Genomic DNA, 21,061 nt, shown 5'->3' with positions numbered 1-21,061 from the left:
TGCATTATGTAATGTGTCATATATATTATTGGATTATTAATAATGATGCATGCATATGTATGGCACGTCAATGTTGCAGCAAGCTGGAGTAGAACTATTTGCCATTGCTTTGTATATTGTTGGGAGTTAATATATCATGATGATCATATGTTTTGGATGAAAATCTGAACCTAGTAACTATAGACCTTTTCAATGTAATTTCATTGCTAGGCAACAGCCTGAGTCCTTGTAAACGTCCTGTCAGTTGATGTCATTCGCATACACTGCAAGAGGAAATAAACTGGGGCATATTTCGAATGTTTATGTTTTTCCTCATTTCCCAGTTGTAAACATAAATATTCAAAATGTTTCTCAGTTTATTTCCTGTGTTCCTTTTTGAGTATATTATTCTGTGACATTGTGATTTACGATCACTTTATGACATATCAACGGTGTTTCCTGTTTCCCGTTTGGCTTTCTGGCAGAGGCCCTGAAGGCTCAATTCTCCTGTTTGTGAGTTATGAAGGGGTTAGAGCAGTGAATGGGATTAAAAGTTATATGATGTCAGTGACAGGCTATAAAAGAACGATGTCCTTAAAGAAAATTACAGATTTGTCTGGGTTTTGCCAACAATATGTTGGAAACATTTGCGATAATGGAAGTACACAACTAAAGGGCAAATACAGTATAACATAGGTATATTTGTTTTTTGGAAATTTAAATACTAAAATGTTACATATATCTTTAAGTAACTTGAATTTGACTATAATTTGCATATTGGGATACACCCTAAAGAGTGGCATTTTTGACCCACTAACCAGAAAACCAAGGAACACTACACTGAAATCCTTTTAACATTTTAATATAAATATTTCCTATAATAAATAGAAAAAGTACATAATTCAATGCACAGTTCATGGCCATCTTTATACAAATTCAGAAAATAAGTCTTGATTCCTGTTGTGACATCTCCTCTACCTCCTCCGAGCTGAGGTCATTGTTTCTCAACCTGCAGTGTAATAGGAAGAGACACAATCAATCAATTGTGATGCACAGCCAGTTTAGACATGGAAATAAAGCGTAAAGCTAAAATAACAGTCTATCTCACACAGGCTCCGCCCTCTACTGGACTCTATTGGTAAAACTCATCTCCAATAACAGCACACATTCACCCACTGAAATTTGCATATGTGAATGCGCACTGTTACTGAAGGAGAGTATTACCCATAGACACCAGCAGAGGGTGGAGCCTGTGATAATAGAACTAGGGTTACAATATCGTAGCTGAGCCAAAAAGGATGCAGTGTCAACAACAACAGTTTTTCTGGGCACTGAAATGAGCCATGGCTTGCCCTAAATCAAGAACGTAAACAACCACCAAGCACATGTACCAACCACAAAATACAGTGGTAACATTACGCACCATACTGATTTCACATGGGTATTATGTTCTAGAGCTTGAATCAGACATTCCACCCCTGTTCTGGTAATGCAGTTCTGTGTCAACCTTTTACAGGGAATAAGAGAGTGGAGAGAGGTTGGAGCAATTTAAGCACTAACTCTTGAGTTGATACAAATGTTGTGTACATTGTCATTACAAGTATAACTTGTATCCAACACTTACCAAAGCTCTTCCAGAGACGTACTGTTCTTGATAATGTTGGCGAGGGCACATGCTCCTGCACTCCCCACACCGTTGCCTACCAGGCTGCCATTAGGAAATATTTGAGTTACATTCAAATAAAGTACTCTATAGCTGCAAGAAGGCGTGTTGCTAATAATGACTGAAGGGAATGAATACATGAACATATATGAATTATATTTACATGCAATTGTGGTCATTATGCAACTACACAAAAGCTGGACATATTTTGATACATTCATGTTTGTAATACATTTTCCACACTGTCTTAAGTCTATCTAATGTGCTGATATTAGAAGCAAATATTACCTAAGCCACACCAGAGAAGTGCTACTCTCTAGGGCACAGGCAAGGGCCTCTGCTCCTGCATCACCTATCTTGTTGCCCCAAAGCCTGAGAAAACAAAAGAGAGATTAGTAAATGCACCACTAATAAGATGCATGCAGTTTTGCAGGAAGACTTTTACCCTAAATACTTCAGTGAATGGTTGACTTTCAATCCCTCTGCCAGCTGCTTTGCTCCTTCTTCTGTTATATTATTGTTGCCTAGCCTGAACGGAAATGGAGAAGTTAAATTGCTTTTCATTTTACACTACACAGACTTGATGCATCATTTTTATAGTTCAATTTTTGTGTCACATCTGATGAATGCTGAAAAGGTGTTGACCTTATAGAAAGGAAATCCTGTTTGGTCTTCAGAAGATGAGAGAAGTGCTTTGTGCAAGCATCAGTTAGCTTGTTGTTGAAGAGCCTAGAGACAAATGATCCTGAATGGTAACTGATAAAATATAATTTATCACTTCAAGATAGTGTTTTCAACCATCTCAACAACACTTACGCAATTTTCCGGAAGCTGTCACACTGGATACCTTTAGCAAGAAGTTTACGGATCCCCTCATCTGTAATGTTATTATTTCTGAGGCTGAAAAAGGACAAATACAGGACACCTGAGCATAATATGTATATATATGTTTTGCCTTATAAATGTGATGTGTGATGTGCTATTTTGCCGTAAATTTTATTGAGGACACTTTGTTCACTAAAATGAATGAAAATGAAAGTAAGAATTTAACATTCCAATACTCACTAGAGAGAATTACAAATGTGCATGCAGGGAAGAAGCTGTTCCACTCCAACATCGCCTACAGAGTTGTTGTCCAGCTGGAGGCCTACAGGATTCCTTAAATGCTGGAGCACATAGGCCAGTGCAGTGCACTCCACGGGACCAATGTTACAGTAGGTCAATTTCAGGTGGTCCACCTCCAGCTTATTCATGGCATCTTTAGCAATCCTGCTCTCCTGCATCTCATAGATGCATTTGATAAGCCAGACGAAGCCTGGCATTGCATGCATGCTCTTCTTTTCCCCCTCTACAGGTTGAGGGATAGACTTAAAGTGTTTCTGCATGCCTTTGGACAGGCACCTCATCACCTGTCTGACCTTCTTCTCCAGCACATCGCTAGGGCAGCAGTGGAGCCACAGGCTTCGATGGCGAGGGGACAGTAGTCCAGACACAAAGGTGGCTGTGATTTGCAGATTTGGTGCTTCAGCTGCAGTAGTTTCCCCCTTTAAAACATGCTTTTGTTGGTCAGTGGAAGGAAAGCAGGCCATGAAGCATGAGCTGCTCAGACCTGTCTCCCTCATGTTCTGCAGCTCAAAAAGTTTAGGGATAGTTGAACGGTCAGTGTTGTCTGACAAAACAATGTAAAGAGCAGCAAAGAAACATTGCATAGTCACATGAAGGAATTCGTAGAATTTACTTTGAGTGGAAGAAATATCTTTACATTGTATGAGAAAGCCCATGCAGATATCCTTCTCAGTTACGCCACATGTCTCCAGGTCTGTCCCTGAGAAAATGTAACAGCTGGTTCCTACACCTTCAAAAGCAAGCTGCCCTAGACGCAAGACTGTTTTTAGGTGCTCCTGAAGCCACCCTAACCCCGTGGTGCTCTTCACAGAGCTTTGGTGCTGGAGAAAGTGCTGTAAGATCATTAAGTACACGTCTGTGATTGTTTGTGGGCTGCCTTCTCCACAGCCTAGCAGCTCCTTATGACACTGTGAGACAATCCAGCAGAGGACTGGACTATGACACAGTCCAAGTAAAGCTGTGTTTGTCTGTAGGGACTCCAAAACCTTAGCAGCAACACTGGAGTCACTGTGATGCTTCTTCACAAAACAGTCAATTCCGCTTGGAGAAAAGCCTTTCAGCAGGACCTCTTTGCGGAGATGTTTCTTCAACACAGGGCCCACTGCCTCTGGGCGACTTGTCACCACTTTCCGCACACCCTTCATTAGGGAGCCCTGGATTAAGTTGAACAATAGAATGTGAACAGGTGCACGCTGGGTGGGGCAGCATAACTTGTGCTCATCTGAATAGCTCTGCTTGAGCTCATCCAGGCCATCGAAAGTGAAGAGGATAAGATGTGGATGGTCCAGAATGAACTGGAAAATCTCCTCCTGCTCCCTGTCTGGCCAGCAGCAGTGCTGAAACAGCAATTCTTGGACAGACATCTCCCTGGGCTCTGAATTCAACCTGCGACAGCTGAATGGAAACAGAAGGAGAAAGTCCTGGAGGGCTGTCCCCCGCGCCCAAAGCAAGTGCAGCCTCTGGAGTAAGGTGCTTTTCCCTCCACCCGCCTCCCCAGACACTAGCACTGTGTCAGCCTCCTCGTTCACTGTACCCACTGTACCAACTATGTCCTCTAGGCCCAAAGTTCCATGGACATCAACACAGTCATGAGTTAGTTCCAGCTGGCCTTCAGTGTAGATGTCATCCAGAGACATGTGGCTGGTCCCTCCATAAGTGCTGAGAAAGCAGGACTGAGCAGATACAGAACTGCCGAGCTTCTTCTGATACTTCAAGACCTCTGTGACAGAAAGCATAGACATGTAATAAACTACAGGACATACAAAGCACTGCAAAATGATAAAAACTGTATATTTGTATATATTCTGGAAAATGTGGTGTACTGACAGCAAGCTCCACCACTTCTATTTTTAACAACAAGGCAATTCAAAGTGCTTCATCTAAAAGATTAAAAGCATCAGGAGAAATAACACATAAAACAAACAAATCTAAAACACATAAAAGTTAATTTAAAACATATAAAAGATTTAAATTGCATAAAATGTCATTTTTAAAACATAAAAGATGGTTACAGTTACAGAAGTTACAGTGCAGTTTACTGAAAAGCATTGGCAAATAGAAAAGTCTTGATTTAAAAGAACTAAGAGTTGCAGCAGACCTGCAGTTTTCTGGGAGTTTGTTCCAGATCGGTGGAGCATAAAAACTGAACGCTGCCTCTCCATGTCTAGTCCTGACTCTGTTGACACGGAGCAGACCTGTCCCAGACGACCTGAGAGGTCTGGAGGGTTCTTAACTCAGCAGAAGATCAGAAATGTATTTTGGCCCTAAACAATTGAGTGCTTTGTAAACCAACAGTATTTTGAAATCAATTCTTTGACAGACAGGAAGCCAGTGTAAAGATCTGAGGACTGGAGTGATATGATCTACTTTTTTGTTCTTAGTGAGGACGCAGCAGCGTTCTGAATTAACTGCAGCTGTGTGATGGACTTTTTAGGGAGACCTGTAAAGACACTGTTACAGTAGTCGAGACTGCTGAATATAAACGCATGGACAAGTTTTTTCTAAGTCCTGCTGAAACATAAGTCTTTTAATCCTTGAAATATTCTTTACGTCATAGTAGGCTGACTTTGTAATTGTTTTAATGTAGCTGTTGAAGTTTAGGTCTGAGTCCATGATTACTTCTAAGATTCTGGCTTGGTTTGTAGTTTTTAGCATTCCTACTTGAAGTTGGGTACTGACTTTTGATCATTCTTCCTTGACTCCAAAAACAATAATTTCAGTTTTTTTCTTTGTTTAATTTGAGAAAGTTCTGCTCCATCCAATTGTTGATTAGCTCGATGCATCCGCTCAGTGCTTGTATTGGACTATGGCCGCCTGGTGATATAGTTATCTAGATCTGTGTGTCATCTGCATAGCTGTGGTAACATATGTTGTTGTTTTTCATGATCTGAGCCAGTGGCAGCATGTAGATGTTAAACAGAAGAGGCACCAGAATGGAGCCTTGGGGAACTCCACGTGTAATTTTTTGCCCGCTCAGATGTGTATTTACCTATAGACACAAAGTAGTCCCTGTCCTTTAAGCAGGATTCAAACCATTTTAATTCTGTGCTAGAAAGTCCCACACAGTTTTCCGAACGGTCTGTAATAGTTGGCAGCATGATTATAATAACAACGTACCTTTGGGAGGAGTCCATTTTTCTTGGCTTAATCGAGATCCAGATTCCTGGGTTTGCTGAATGTACTCAAGTATAACCTTCGCCGCTGATTCTCCTTTTGATCTGACGTGGTCAAGCAAACGCCTTGCCTGATTGATAGGAGTAGTAACAATGTCAATCTTAATAATCTTAATTCATATATTTTCATTATTTCCTTTAAAATATATTTATTTGACAAAGCAAATGTACACATTTTGGCAAATACAAGTATTTGCTTTAGAGTTAGACGAAAAGACTAAAACCGCATTCATGTCTGTACGCTAAGCATGAAGCTAGCACCAGCAGACAAAGACTGGAAATAGGGGGAAACAGCTAGCCTGTCCAAAGGTAGACAAATCTACCTCAACAGCACCACTAAAGTTCACTTATGTTATATCTAAGCGTTAAAACCAGGACACATTGTGGTGTTACGGGGTGTCATGTGGTGGTCCACAGGGCATCAACTACCGCCGTTTTGTCACGTCCCTTGGCGTTTGGCAAAAGGCCAAACACACCAGGTTTTCAACTGTAAACCCATAAACCCCTGTAATACGTGGTGAAATTCAAAGCTCAGAGCAAGTACTCCAAGATTAGGAGCAGACTTTCACCTAGGCGACCATGGTTCATCTTCCGGTCATGTCCCTTGTGTCACTGTGGTTTTGTTGCCTAAACCTGACCATGTAATTTTGTTCCCCATGTTTTTAAACAGGCGACTGTGGTTTGTGTTCCTTTCAGGTCCTATGTATCACTTTAGTTAAGTTACAAACACAACTATTTTAACCATAGCCACAATCTTTAACTAACTCTAAAAAAGTGGTAATTGAATTCACACCAAAGAGTCCTGACAAAACGACCATATGAGAGAGTTGGGATGAGGACGGGTTGGGTAGTCAGACTGTTTCTTGGCCAGGCGCAGTAACTCTCTGGAAAAGACTTCAATTTAATCGTGACCTCTACAAGTGCTGGTAGATGGATGGCTTTGTACAACACTATGTCGGTTGTTTCCCAGTCTTCCAAGTCTAAACTAACAGGCTCCTGGTGCTGGCATCAAATTGACTGTACAGACAAGAAAGTGGTATTAATCTTCTTAGACTGCGGGTATTCTGAGCATTATTAACATAAAACCAGATATAGATTAAGTTCCTGTTTAACATCCCCCAGGTTGCAAGTACAAACCAATCAACACTTTTAATTCCAAGACTTGAATAAGTAAAGCAAACAATAACTTGAAGTTGTCAAACCACAGTTGGATAAGGAATGTTTTTACAGTACCTGCTGAGAGGGGGTGTGTATAGGGAGCTGTACTTCATCGCAGTCTGCTGGAGTGAAGTGTCCTGATATGACAAGAGCTTTTAGCGCACCATCCTTGCAGCTTTGTAGCTTACTGACCAGGTTTGGTCTTTGACTGAGAAGAGTCTGAGTTGATGTGCTCTTGTAATCTTCTTTTTCCTCTAGATTTGAACAGTATCCTGCAAATGAGAGGCCAGCTCCCTGCACTTCAGGCAGAACCTGTTTGAGAGCAGCAAGGAAGAGTCCACAGGCATCCACACCTTTTGTATAAACAAGGTCGAGCAACTGTCTGGCATTGGTATACAGCGCCCTACCCGATACCTGTATGTTCTGGTAGTCCTCCCATATGAGCTCCCCTTGGGACAGCAATATGTCCAAAACCTGCTCCAGATGTTCAGCTGACCCGCTGCTGCACAGTGCATGCAGTATCTCTGTCCGTTGTCTAAGCACAAGGTCCTGGACAAACATGCTTTTTGCATGTCAGCTTCATACTCAGGGACATCCAGAGGGTGTTAATGCTGCTTCCAGTATCACAACCTTGTACAAAACATCCATATGCAATCATTCTTCTTCTATTAGTCATCACCAGTATCACTCAGATATCATGACATCAGTATTTATGCTCAAACTTTGTCGTTGTTGTTATGTAAAAAGTCCTTTGAAATGTCCAAAAACACAAGATTGTTTTAAGCAAAACATCTGCAAAGGTAAGCAACACACAGTAATGCCATTGCAAGATTATCACTCACGTTAGAGTCTTCACAACAGAGAACTTTCTCCGTTCATCTGTCATTTGAGCAGAGACGCTGAACTACTTCAAACATGCCTCTTCCTCATTCCACACAGCTGAAAGTGAAACTGGTACCAAATCCCTCCTTTAACATCACAGTCCAACACTTAAAGGGCAACACCCACTACCCACACCACTTTTATTTTTTATTTTTTTGTCACCCAAATAAACTTTATTCTATTGTAGTGTTGTCAGTGTCAGTTTCTGTGAATATACTCAAAACATTTTTGCGGGAGCTTTCAGTGTCATCTATAACATATTTACCAGTTCATGGAGCAGCCCCACAATTTATATTTGATGACATCACAAATTTGAGTTTTGGCACTCAAAATTTGGGAGAGTTGTTCAAATTTACAATTTTAATATTTTGGGACTTTCTTATACCATAAGGATAATATACTGTATATCATTTTGAAAATGGAAGCAGTTCCCCTATAATTCACTTCCCTTTTTTTGTTTTGGGGGGTTTCAAAACAGAGCAAAAGAAATGTTTCACAGGTTGAAGAGAGTTTGCCACATGCCAATGCCCACTGCTCAGTGGGATGTGATTGCATTTGCACATCCTCTTGCCAGAGATTTTCAGGATGAGAGTACTGCATTAAGGAAGGCCATAAAGAGGAATTGCAGTTTTAAAAAGCAGAAGCTCTGGTTAATTTGACCCATTTCGAGAAAAGCCACCTAACTGGAAACATGTCGAATGAGAAAGCTGCAAGGCACGTTGGTAGTTTCTTACTGGTTGCAATTCACTCGTGCAACCACTAGGTGGAACTATTGCATTAATAAACCAATCTGTTCTGTTGATTTTTTTTTATTGTCTTTCCTTTTGACACATTTCTGTTTTTGTCTTTTTGTTCTCGGAGGGTGACTTCTTCCTGTTCACAATGTACAGCACTTTTTATGTGGTTTAATTGGAATCATTTGCTAACTGTTGTGAGTGCGGGTCTGACAGTAATGGTTTGTTGGAAATAAACATACAATGTGATAATCTACTACTTATTCTACTGTGTTATAATAGCACAGTAAGCTATCTAAACTTCAAAAGTGCATATAAAACACAACCCTGGAAAAGGCTCATTCGATGATTGCCTCTTACTCCCCTTACATTATTTGATGTCAAGATAAAATGAGTGCAGTAATGACTTTCTGGATGACATGTCATTATTGTTAGAAGTAGGACCATGATTCATTTATTGTGTCCTATAGGGGGAAAGTATCAAAAAAACAAAGGTGGGAGTAATCCAAGACAGACTGGGATAAAACTTTCTAAAGTTAGTTTCTTTTTTTCTTTATTCTTCTTCCACTTGTCTAAGAAACAGGCAGCTTCACCAAGGAGAGTGTAACACGGAGTACTCTCTGTGTTAGGCATATGTGAAGCTGTTACGAGAGTTCTGCCATCCAAATCACAGTAGGGGGTCCAGACAAGTTTGGATGCATAAGAGAGAAGGTAAGAAATTGTCAATAAAACAAATACAGATATGGTCCCAAGACATCTCTTGAGTATGTCTTCCCCCTGTTGTGACAGAGTTCTTATAGCCTTATGTCAATGCAAGAAAATATGTGGCTCCAACGTCATCCATCTGGACGATAAAATATTCTTTATTATTAATGAAGAGCTCTTTGGACCTGTAAAGACTAGACAAGCCAAAAACAAAAGCTTTTTTCTTTTTTCTTACATGTGTAAGTAAAGAAAATGGCTGTAACTAATTAACTATGGATTACCAACAAAGAAGTATTGCCTAAAGTCGAAATTATTTTTCTTCTGCTCAAGTATGTCTGGATGGTCTGTCATCTTGCTGTAAACTTCACATCTCCAAAGAGTCTTTTAGAAATTAAGAAAGACATCACATATTCAGGTACTGTTATTCTGGAGCTGAACAAGGTTTTTACATTTTAGTAGTAAAGGGTCAGAGGCGGCAGTGCCACTCAAACCAAATCAAACTTATGTTGTATAAGGTTGTTTTTGGTGTGTTACGCCTGGGTTTAGAACGAAAGAAATATTATAATGATTATTATATACCTCCAAATCACTTTTCCGATGATCAGGAGAGACGAAGTATTAATTTTTCCACCACGGACATACAGATAGATTACCTAAACTTGGCCTGGAAGATCTACTTCTCCACTGGCAGTTTACCAGGTATTGAAAGTTAAATTTTGCTCCATATGGAGACAGTTTAGCCCTATACTTCACTAAAACTGCTGCCCAGCACTAAATAACCTTGTCCACCCAAGCCAGTTTCAAACTGTATGTCAATGAATAACAGGGCAGTTCAGTGCTGGATCCACAGCAGAGACGGAATACTTTGGCTCATTTCTTTACTGTGCATTCTTTCTGTGCAGGTATCAAAAGCACATGTGGTGAGATCAGTGCCAGGTGCACTGATGTACAGTATGTGTACGGATTGGTTTGCCAGAGACACATAACTCACAAATCAGCACATCTCATCCTCTACCGTATGAATTCTGAAGTACATCCACAAGCAAGTTGTTATACATAACCAATTATACTCATAATCATGGGTAGGGTACACAAAATGACACAAAGATGCAATCAATCAGCCAAATCAAAACAAAATAAAAGCTTTATTGTATCCATTTAAGCAAATTTTCATAATACATAGTAATATACATTTGAACAGCTATGATATCAATCATGTGATTGTATTGATTCGATTCCAATGTGGAGGACAGATTTCGACGTACTTCGGCTGCAAATGCAATGCTCACTTCCCTTGACACAGACCTGGCTTAATATTAGCAAAATACCTCTATAACTGAATCCACTTTTACACAGAAAAGGGACTATGCATTTTGTCCGTCATCTCTTTTATTGGAATCAGGTTAGTTCAATGGGATCTTCGCAGCTGGAGAAGGCCTATGTACAGTAGAGGAGGAGCTATTAAAGCAACCAAACCTGTTTTAGACACGCATGTGTTTAAAGGCACACTTTATAAATGCCTTTATAAAACCAACCTACTTACCTTTGTTCGTTTAGGCGTAGACTTTATTTAGAAGAAAAAAATGGTACCAAGGAATTCAACATATTTTAAAAAAAAAACAATAATAATTTAAAAGTCTGTTCAGAGACTTGTCAGCTTTGACATGTTTTGACTGGTTCTATAGAATACATATATGACACTAGTCATATTTTAATGAATCAGCATTTAAAGATAGCTTACGCTAAACAAACAGCAGAATGATGCAACAAATAAAATCCCCATACTACCATTGTGTCATAGAAATACAGAGAACAGACAAAAAGATAACCACTTTAAGAATAGTGTCCAATAAAAAAGGTGAGTTATACATTAATAACCTGTAACCTCACATTCCTCTGAGACAATGAGGGGACTAACTTTTCATTAACATTAACATTTAGAGGATGAGTACAGCAGTGCTATAGCAATGCAGACATTCAAGCCTCAAATTGACTCATACATTGGAAGGATTAGTGTATAATTAATTAATTAATTACAAAAGGCCTCAAGCCAGAAAGAGAGGTCTTCAACAGAATGGATGGCATCATACACATGTGCATGACGATGTGTGTGTGTCAATCAGGATTTAATTGACGGGAAGATTAAAGCTCACATCTGTAAGTCCCCTTTCTTCAGGGGCGGCCAAGTTGAAGGAGTCTGGTCTCCATCCCAGCCCCAGGTTTGGGGCGTTGCGCTCAAGGTTAGCAGGCAAGCAACCCGCTGAGTGTGCGCTGTCTGAGATGGGTCCTACTTGTTGGACATTCATTATCAAACTCTGTTTGCTCCTTTCATCTGCGGCTCTCTGCAGCACTCAACGTAAACTACAGAGGCACCTTGCAGCTTGACATCTCTCTATTCACTCTGTACCTTAAACAGCATGCTGCCACATCAAAGAGCTGCGGCTGCCTTTGATGTTGCAAAAAGAAAGAGCTCCAATGATCTACTAAAAACCAATGCAACTTTCTGGAGCCTTGTTTTATTCATTTGCTATCTCTAGAAGTCTGGAGTCAGTCTGTAGAAGTCCAGGCAGCTGATTTGTAATTTGGAAAAGTTGAACTGTGCTCTTTGAAAAATGGAGGGAATGAACAGCTGTTCAGATTCTACATTTTTTTACATTGCAGAGGCAGGGTTTGTGTTTTCACCATGATGGTGAGTGCCATATATTGTAATGCTGAAGGGGACGGACATTACATTTCAGGTTTAAAGTGAATGTGAAATGGCTAGACAAAGGCAAACAGCCATCACTGTTGGCTATAACTTGCGTGCATCTCTGGGACTATCTGTCTGTCTTTGTGTTTGTCTGTCTGTCTGTCTGTCTTTGTGTCTTTGTGTCTTTGTGTTTGTCTGTCTGTCTGTCTGTCTGTCTGTCTGTCGTTGTGTCTTTGTGTTTGTCTGTCTTTGTGTCTGTCTGTCTTTATGTTTGTCTCTGTCTCTCTCTGTCTACCTATCTTTGTCTGCCTGGCTCTTCTCTCTTTCTCTCTCTTTTTCTTCCTCCCCAACCGGTCAATACAGATGTCCATCCTCCATAGAGCTAGGTTTGTTCGTTGCCACTGTGTGCACAAGATTGATGGATTGATTGAATAATACTGTATATAATAAATATATTAACTATTACTACTTTTATTAAAGATAGTGCAACTTGTTGCTGCTCATGGGGGAATTGTTGGGTCTCTGTAAATTATGAATAAGTCACAGAGTGTGGTCTTTACCAACTTTATATGTAAAGTGTCTTAAGATAACTTTTGTTATTATTTGGCATTATAAATAAAATTGAATTGAATTGAACTATTTGTTGTCCCAACAAGCTTTCATATCAATACATGCAGTAATGGATTCAAGCAAATTACCACTGCTACAATCGAAATAGTTGTACCTTTTGGTTGATGTCATCAATCAATGTATGTCTTTCAATTGAGAATGTAGCTGCTCTTAAATATAAACTCTTAAATCACATAGCAACGAACATTATAATAAACAATATCTTCTGTGTGTAAATTTTGAATACAGGGATAAAACCAGATTAAAGGTTTATAGCACTGCATGGTATCAAAACATCCTTGATAATGAAAGTGTTTGACTTAAACTTTGACGATAGTGCAAAGGACATTGACTTATTCAACCACTGGAGCAATAAGGTTGGCGTTATTCTTTTTTTCTTCTTAACTTTAGTCCCTTTTACATGCACTGTGCACCTAAAATTATCTAGACATTATCCGGCAGAGCTTTATGTCAGAACGCAAATGTCTGACTCAGTTAGACCGGACAGTAAACAGGCTTTTTTGCAGCTCGCTAATACAAAGTCTTTGTAATCTCCGATTTAGCCCATGAGTGAATAGAGCTGCTCGTTGTATAGAGAATTCACAGTGAGCAAGCGAGCCTGTAACTGACGTTTCTATGTTGGTGATGGCGCAAAACCTGAAGAAAACATGCCTCTGAGGGTGAAGAAGAAGGGTGATTTACACAAAGACGGCAAGAAAAATGTCTAACTGGAGAGCTCATCAGACAAATACATGGAAGGGCAAGAGATTGCTGTGTCATCTGTGTCATGTCCCATTGTTTCATATGTTATCACTCCATTGAATGGACATGATCAGTAGTCATCAGCCTCAAAGTTATGGGTTAGAAGGAGCCTGCTACATCTACCAGTAGGTGCAGAAGGCAATTATCATCTATTAATATGAATAACGGACGCCATTAGGACGCCTTGGCGTTACTTTTTAACACTCTGGGGATCCCGCTGTGAATTCAAACAAAACAAATGTTAATAGGTTAGATTTAGGCAAATCCTCCTCCATCCTATTGAGACATATAGCAACTGTTGCTGGTGTTATTGGAGACTTTTGTGGTGTTTTGGACACTGTGATGCACGAGTCACTCTGTAGCTGGTGTACTGAACGAGCAGCGGGTGTGCTGCTGTGAGCCCCTTCCCCATCCCAAAGCACTCACAGACGGGCACTGTATCGCTAGATTTGGCGACTTTTCATACCTTCTTAGCAACTTTATTTATTAAAAGCCACCAGTGACCAATTTAGCAACTGATGATCCGTGCCATGCTTTAGCATGGCTGTTCCCCCTCCCTCTTCCCCCGTGGCCAAGGCCCTCTTGCATTCACATTACTCGGAAATGATCCGAGCCTCGACATCATCACCCCTCTGAGTTTTTTTGTTGTCCAACTGTTTTTGAATATTTTCATCTGAGCAAATCTTCAGTAAAAACTACACCTCCGCATCAGACAACCGCAAACCTTTTGGCGGCATCTTTTTAATTGCCATTGCGGAGAACAGTCATATATAACTGGTTTCAGGACCGCCATCAATACTCGTGCTTGTACACGTGCGCATGTTCATACATTCAGGAAGCATGCCATACCACCAAGGCACAGTCTAGTCAAACAAACTAGAATTTAGCCATGAATCGTGCCAAGTGCGAGTGCACCCTTAGCTACATGAGGTTTTGGGTGCAGACAACAGTTGTTAATAGGTTCATTTCATTGTTGGTTTTGGTGTTTACGTGGCATTTGTTGACCATAAGACAAAAGTAGAGAAAGACAACAACAACAAAGTTGTTTTTGACCTTTGGGAGAAACTGTCTATAGACCAGTAGTCACATTGTCTGTGGTTTCAGGATCACACTTGCCCTAATGTATGCACACACATACAAACACATGAAACATCTATCTTCACTCTATCTAAAGGTACTCAACTTAAAGGTGTTTGTCTTTTATGTTGGGAAGTATTTTTATCCTAAAAGGACCTTTTCTTTCTGCAAATGACAAATATTTTTTTGCTTTGCCTTTTCCAGCTGTTGTAGGACACAGTTAAGATGAAAAAACTTTCCTTGACAACAAATGGCCCTTTTGTGGTTGCCTGTCATTAATATGAGTGAAAACAGAGTAAAACTTTAAAGTTACTTGCAGTGCAGATGTTAAGTCACTTTAATATTGACTCTCTCAGCCATGGAGGTGGTCACTTACAGACCGTTTTGTTACAGACCAAAGCACAACCGCATGGGTTGATTGTGCAAGCAGCTTATAATGACCCATATATACCAGTCATGACAAAGCTGATATTGTTTTCACTTTATCAGTCTGTGGGCAAGTGTGTGTCATCATGGCAAAATGTGGTCCCAGAGACATCTCCTGCAGTGGGAATACAAAGGTTTTTTTGCCAGGTGTCTATATGTCTGTCTGTGGAAAGACTCAAAGAAAAATATTCAAAGATGGGTGTGGCCTGAGCAAGGGTGCCTGAAGTAGGGGGTAGGAATGAGACAAGCAGTCTGGGCCCCCCAACTTTACAGCCCTGGGTCGATAACAGTACAAGATGCAGGCATGAACCTTTACATGTGTGTAGTTGAGCTAAAATGAAGGTCAAGTTCAAAGATGGGTGGCATCGGAGCAAGCCCCCCTCCATACCCTTTTGTCTCTTGACCACAAGATGGTCTCTAGTTACATTTGTTGTTAGGTGGCAACCACCAATGGCTGTAGTAATTAAGGTTGGAGTAAAGGAGTAAGTAAGGTGACAGAGTATATGAGCCCTAAACCTGGTCGGGGTGGTGGATGTGTCAAACAAACACAGGACTTTCAATCAGGAGGCCACTGTTCATGTCCCTTCTGTTGTTCTTGACTCATTTTAAGTAGTTCCATTCCACAATGTTAACTAAAACTACAACCATTTAACAACATTAAATACAGCGGTTGTTTCTGGAGTCATTAGCAGTCAACGCTAAGGTGTGAGGATGAGTTGTCACTTGTTATTGTTCCATTTCTTTGTTTATGTTTTGAGGCTTTTCTATTTTAATGTTTTACATATATTTGGAGGGCATGGGATTAATGGTATAAGTACTTTGCATGAAAAGCAAAATATTGGACCAACAGAGGAATAAATCCTCCCACTAAGCCTTGTCCACCACAGCATCAGAGCTGGACAAAGCAGCCTCTTTCTCCAGTGCCAGCTTGGTGATTATAGGGTGGATTTACTCCTACTAATTATAATTTCACCAGATATAACAAGGGAAATGTCGACAGTAAAAAGTGACATTGAATGCAAATGACTACAGGGTCGGGCACATTGAACTTTAGCACTTTGTCAGCTTGTTTCCTAATTGAATGAACTTGACAATAATTGAAGTGTTTTATTTTTGCCCTTCTTTCCAAACATAAAAGCCTGCCATGCCAATTAGCTTTAATTCTCCCTTTCCCCTCTTTCTTTTCATGCTCTTGAGTAGGCAGGAACCAGCATATTCCGATCATTTGCATTATCCAAAGCGAATCTGCTTTGAAGTTGTGAGATTCAGTAAGAAAAAGGATCCACTTATCCCACATGAAAAAATGTTCAAAGCTCATAAATGCACTGGAACAGATGTACATTATCATTGGATTTGCCTTTTTTTTTCATTTTCGTCCTGTATTGGTAATAGACTACCTCATGTCCTTCTCATCCTTAGCGTTTAGCATCTTGCCTTTACAGAAGCTTGCACCCTGCTGTGCCAATCCACACTTCAAAGCATTCTGCCTATCTGCTGGAAACAAAGCACACAGAACATATTATGGCAGCTTCTCATTTCCCTATATTTAAGTCAATATCAATGTTTTTTTTCCCCAGTGGCAACACAGAGATGGGTTTATTTCTACACAAAAAGATCATTCTCTGTAACCCAAGTCTACACAAATACAACATGGTACACATGCACACAGGGAAGGTTTATCCCATCCTAATCGAGAATATTTCTGTGGCACCTAGCTGTTTATAGCTTTGGATATGGAAAAGCCAGCAGTGTGTGACAATAATTCTCTGAACTAAACTAAATGCAAAAAAAAAAAGATTGAACTTCTAATTTAGTCTTTGATTCATAGAAGGGAAGCAGTGCGTTTAGCATAATCCTACTGTGTTAAACTACTACCTTTAATTACACTACACAGTTTACACTTAACATTCCTTCATGCATTCATTAATCTTCAACCGCTTGTCCCTGTCGGGGTCGCGGGGGGCTGGAGCCGATCCCAGCTGACATCAGGCGTGAGGCGGGGTACACCCTGGACAGGACGCCAGTCTATCACAGGGCACATAGAGACGAACAGAGACAGACAATCATTCACACCTAAGGGCAATTTCAGAGTCATCAATTCACCTAACACGTGCATGTCTTTGGACTGTGGGAGGAAACCGGAGTACCCGGAGAAAACCCACACAGACATGGGGAGAACATGCAAACTCCACACAGAAAGGCCCGAGCCGGGACTTGGACCAGGGACCTTCTCGCTGTGAGGTGACAGTGCTAACCACCACACCACCGTGTAGCCTTACACGTAACATTATACACATTATTTCTCCTCTTAGGCTCTGGTAAAGTTATTAGAGTAAGTGAATGGAAATGTTCGGATTGTAGTCTTAAATACCTCTGTGCTCTCTTTTACTCCCCTCACTGCTGCTCTTTATTTTCTTCTGTGTAAGGCATACAGCCCTCTGGAGGATAATCCTCACAGTAATGGCTCACTGTAATTGCTGTGTGTGGTGCTCATCTATGAATTATCATGTACCCTTTCCTCAGACAGTGATGGTTTAAGACACTGACCTTGCTGAGAATTAAGCAAGCCATCAACGTGTTGTTTCTCTTTTATATTGACAGCTTTTGGCATTGGAGTTCAATTAGTATTTCAGCTTTATAGATAAATATATAGAAGAGAACAGACAAAGAGTGAATCTTCACAATGTATCTTTTGGAAAAGACCACAAGAGAAAGGCTTTGATTAGGACTGTAGCACCTAATAAGAGACGAACCTAAAGATTACATAATAATGGTGTCACAATGCAATAAATCCATAATAATTAAAATGTTCCCCAGTAAACCCCTGATATATATTTATGGCCAGTGTGTGTAAGTGTACTACAGGATAAGAAGTATATTATACTATGTCTACCATTGTTTTAAGTACACTTACAGGCTGTGGAGTCAACGGTGTGAACTTCAACAATACAGGAATGGTATCAAATAAAGAATACAATGGATGTTGTAATACAGTCATGAAGTAGCACTTGAAAGGTCTAATGCAGTAAAAAAAACTTCAAAACTCCAAAGCCAACTTAAGCTTGAACTTGTAAAACATGTTCTATACCCCTTACTCTTTTACCTGACACACTCAAGAAAAGTACCCGAAAGTGATTGAGCGGCAGAGACAGACCTATAGACGAGGGGAAGGACACTGCGTCCAGCGCTGTCATTTCAAAAGGCGTGAATGCATTATCCACCCGTTACTCTGCACTGGAGAAGAAAATCTCCATGAATACCAAGGCTATTACCAACATATGTAAAGAGTTGAAAGGAGAGGAGATCAAAGTAAAAGTAAAAAAAACGTCAAAAAAAAAGTCTCATGCCAGGCTACAGAGAAGAGAGGATGCAGGAGGATACAGTAGGAAATGGCCCCTTTGGCTATACAGCATGTGCGGATTGCACTAAAGATGCAAGGCAAGAAGTTTTTGAGAATTCCTTTCTTCAAATATCACTGCAAAGGACAAAGAGATGTGGTTTGTGATGCACAATCTGCACACAACAAGAAAACAATGTGTCGCCAGCTCAATATGCACTGAGGATCCAGTGTTTCAGAGAGGACACATTAACCAGAACATAGTTTAGGGTTAATTGATTGTAGGGTTTGTGGTTTGAGAACTTGTATCTCATAAAGTGGCCTTCACCTTAATAGATCAGGTTAGGACCATTGCTCCAACATGTTGTTTTCTTCTCCCTGTAGAATGTGAAACTGAGCTGTCATGGCTTTCATTAGTAACGGCAAATCTAGCAAAGCAGTTTCAGACAGAGCAAGCATGGAATTTACTAGATCTGCCAAGTGCTTATGAAACAGTACTATTTCTTTTTGTGTGATGCTTACTTGTGCAGTCTTTGGATATCGTTTGTGTCTCTGTCTATTTTCAACAATGCTAACAAAACACTTTTAGTGAACTAGAAATGAAACTGAACACCCCTGTATGATGTAGTCACCGTGGCTATCTATATCTCTAGTAACTTCAGGTACAGCCACACTTAAAGGTCCCAAATTGTAAAAAAATTAGCATTATAATGCTGGTCAAAGTGCTGTATAATTACTGTATCAAAAGCATCCAAATGTTCAATCCACAGAGAAATGTGCACAGCTCATATTCAGAAACTGCTTTTAAATGAGTCGCTAGGACTTCTGTGTAGTTGTAATGTAATGTCACAACTATTCTGTACTATATTGGTAGAAAGTGCCGCTACAATGCTGTTAAAGTCAGTCCCCAGCCATAATAACAGTGCAGAGCACCAAGAGCACAGATGCGAAACCAGGAAAAACTGACCAATCAGAGCACACTGGGCTTTTTCTGTAAGGGGTTCTTAAAGAGACAGGCGCTAAAACATTAGGACAGAGGGTGAATACAGGTATAATCGGACAGACAGAATGTGATAAATAATGTGTTTTTATAACATTAAAACATGTAAACATGTTCTTGAAGAAAAACAGTATGAAGAATACAAGTATGAACCTGAACATAAACATATGTCCCCTTTAATTCACTGCTATGGTATTATATGGATTGTCTAAGTGAGTTTTCTTCCAGTTTCTCGTGTTGTTGCAATTGTGCAATCATTTTGCACCAGGATAAACAAAAATCTATATACATTGATTTTTTTTTGTTTTGAAATCATCCATAATATTCTTCTAAAAAACTAATTTGCTATGCAAAGGTATGTTTTCTTCTTAAAAGTCAATCCTGTAGCATCAAATAGAAAACTTTGTAAAGCTCAGTGTCACCACTAGGCTTATTGTTCTGACGGGTAGCAATTTTGTTTCTGTGCTTTTTTATAGAAACAATGCTTCAAAGACATTTCTTTATTGCTTGTAATTAGTATGCAATGGTACGGCTCAAGCAAGGACTATACTTGCACTTACTGTATGTCTTTGAAAAAGAAAAATCTCCCGGACAAGCACAAGAAAGCCTGTCTCATCCTAAAGGCTGACTTTAAAAGTGCATATAATGACTATAAATGGTCGGCCACGTGGAGATCTCTCAAAGAAAAATATAAAGTAAGCACAGTAGCTCAAATAAGTATTACTTTTTTAATAGCTTAGATGTGTAAAGCGGCTGTAATAATAACTTGGTAAGCTGTTAGGATAGAAACCATTTGTAATGATGATACAAGTTCTGTGGGTTACACTGCCTTGCTTTCACAAATAGCCACGTTCAGAGAATAAGGCGTATCACATTGCCAAGAGGCAGACTCTCTGTGGTTGCCCTGACCGGAGATAAGCTGCTAAGCTGCAGATGAAAGTGTGTGTGCATGAAGAGAGTGTGGCGTGGTGAGCAGCTGTGGTCAGCCAGATTTGAGAGCCCTCTGTGACACGGCTAAGATTCAGAAGACAGGAGCTTTACTTCAATAGTGGATATTCCACAAACGTGCACTTGCATTGAAGATGAATTCTTTTCAGTAACAAATGAAATTAGAATGTGGTCTGTTTTATTAAATTAAAGGCCCTGGATGGCCACAGTTGCTTAGTGGAAGGCATTTGCTTCTCACAATAACACTTTGGTGCCTTTCTGTGTGGAATGTGCCTGTGAGTAAGGTGAAATGGAAGTTCACTGTATAGGTGTGAATACAGTTGATCTTTTGTAACAAATTAAAGTAATGCACTATTTGATTTGTATATAATTCAGTCCTATTGAGCCGGGATATACAAGCGACAAGGTCTGCATAGGGAGGAAGTCAGGGTGGATGGATGGGTCAACAAACACTGCTGTTCTTGTCCCACGTGGAATTAAAAGTCTGCATTGACTTATTTTAATGAACTTTTGTTACCTAACTTACATACTTAACTAACAGCAACCCAGTCACATCTTTTCCTAAACCAAAGAGTTTTATTGTCTCAACCTAACAAAGTAGTTTTGTTGCTGCAGAAGCTTACACAGGCACACAGATCCCTCATGTTTCAAAAAATTAGTATGGTAACGTACAAAAAAATTGTCCATTACAAAGTATCATAAATTTAAATAGTTCAGCCAGCACCTCAGTTTTTCAACTAGTCCACTAGTTAACTTTTTCCCAGAGGGCAGGTAGAGTTGATCTACTGACAGAC

General features: G+C 40.0%; 1 protein-coding gene across 3 annotated transcripts; it reads right to left on the bottom strand.

Annotated features, from left to right (window-relative positions):
* Positions 1-886: 886 nt before the first annotated feature.
* Positions 887-8,009, bottom strand: nod2 (nucleotide-binding oligomerization domain containing 2). Of its 3 annotated transcripts, XM_083938671.1 has the most exons (11): positions 7,941-8,009; positions 7,174-7,728; positions 5,885-6,011; positions 2,708-4,487; positions 2,459-2,542; positions 2,288-2,371; positions 2,088-2,171; positions 1,931-2,014; positions 1,604-1,687; positions 1,403-1,486; positions 894-988 (listed from the first exon to the last, which is right to left on the bottom strand). In XM_083938671.1, the coding sequence occupies exons 2-11, from the start codon at positions 7,657-7,659 to the stop codon at positions 916-918; spliced, it is 2,970 nt and encodes a 989-aa protein (XP_083794797.1). In that variant the 5' UTR covers positions 7,660-7,728; positions 7,941-8,009; the 3' UTR covers positions 894-915. The 3 variants fall into 3 exon arrangements, with proteins under 3 accessions (XP_083794798.1, XP_083794797.1, XP_083794796.1); XM_083938670.1 differs by having other exon boundaries at positions 7,174-7,949; XM_083938672.1 differs by lacking the exon at positions 1,403-1,486 and having other exon boundaries at positions 887-988; positions 7,174-7,949.
* Positions 8,010-21,061: the final 13,052 nt, after the last annotated feature.

This window comes from Echiichthys vipera (genome assembly GCF_963691815.1).
Source record: "Echiichthys vipera genome assembly, chromosome: 1".
Taxonomy (NCBI): Eukaryota; Metazoa; Chordata; class Actinopteri; order Perciformes; family Trachinidae; genus Echiichthys; species Echiichthys vipera.
Note: the sequence above shows the minus strand (reverse complement) of the source record. Positions and strands in the feature narration are given on the sequence as shown.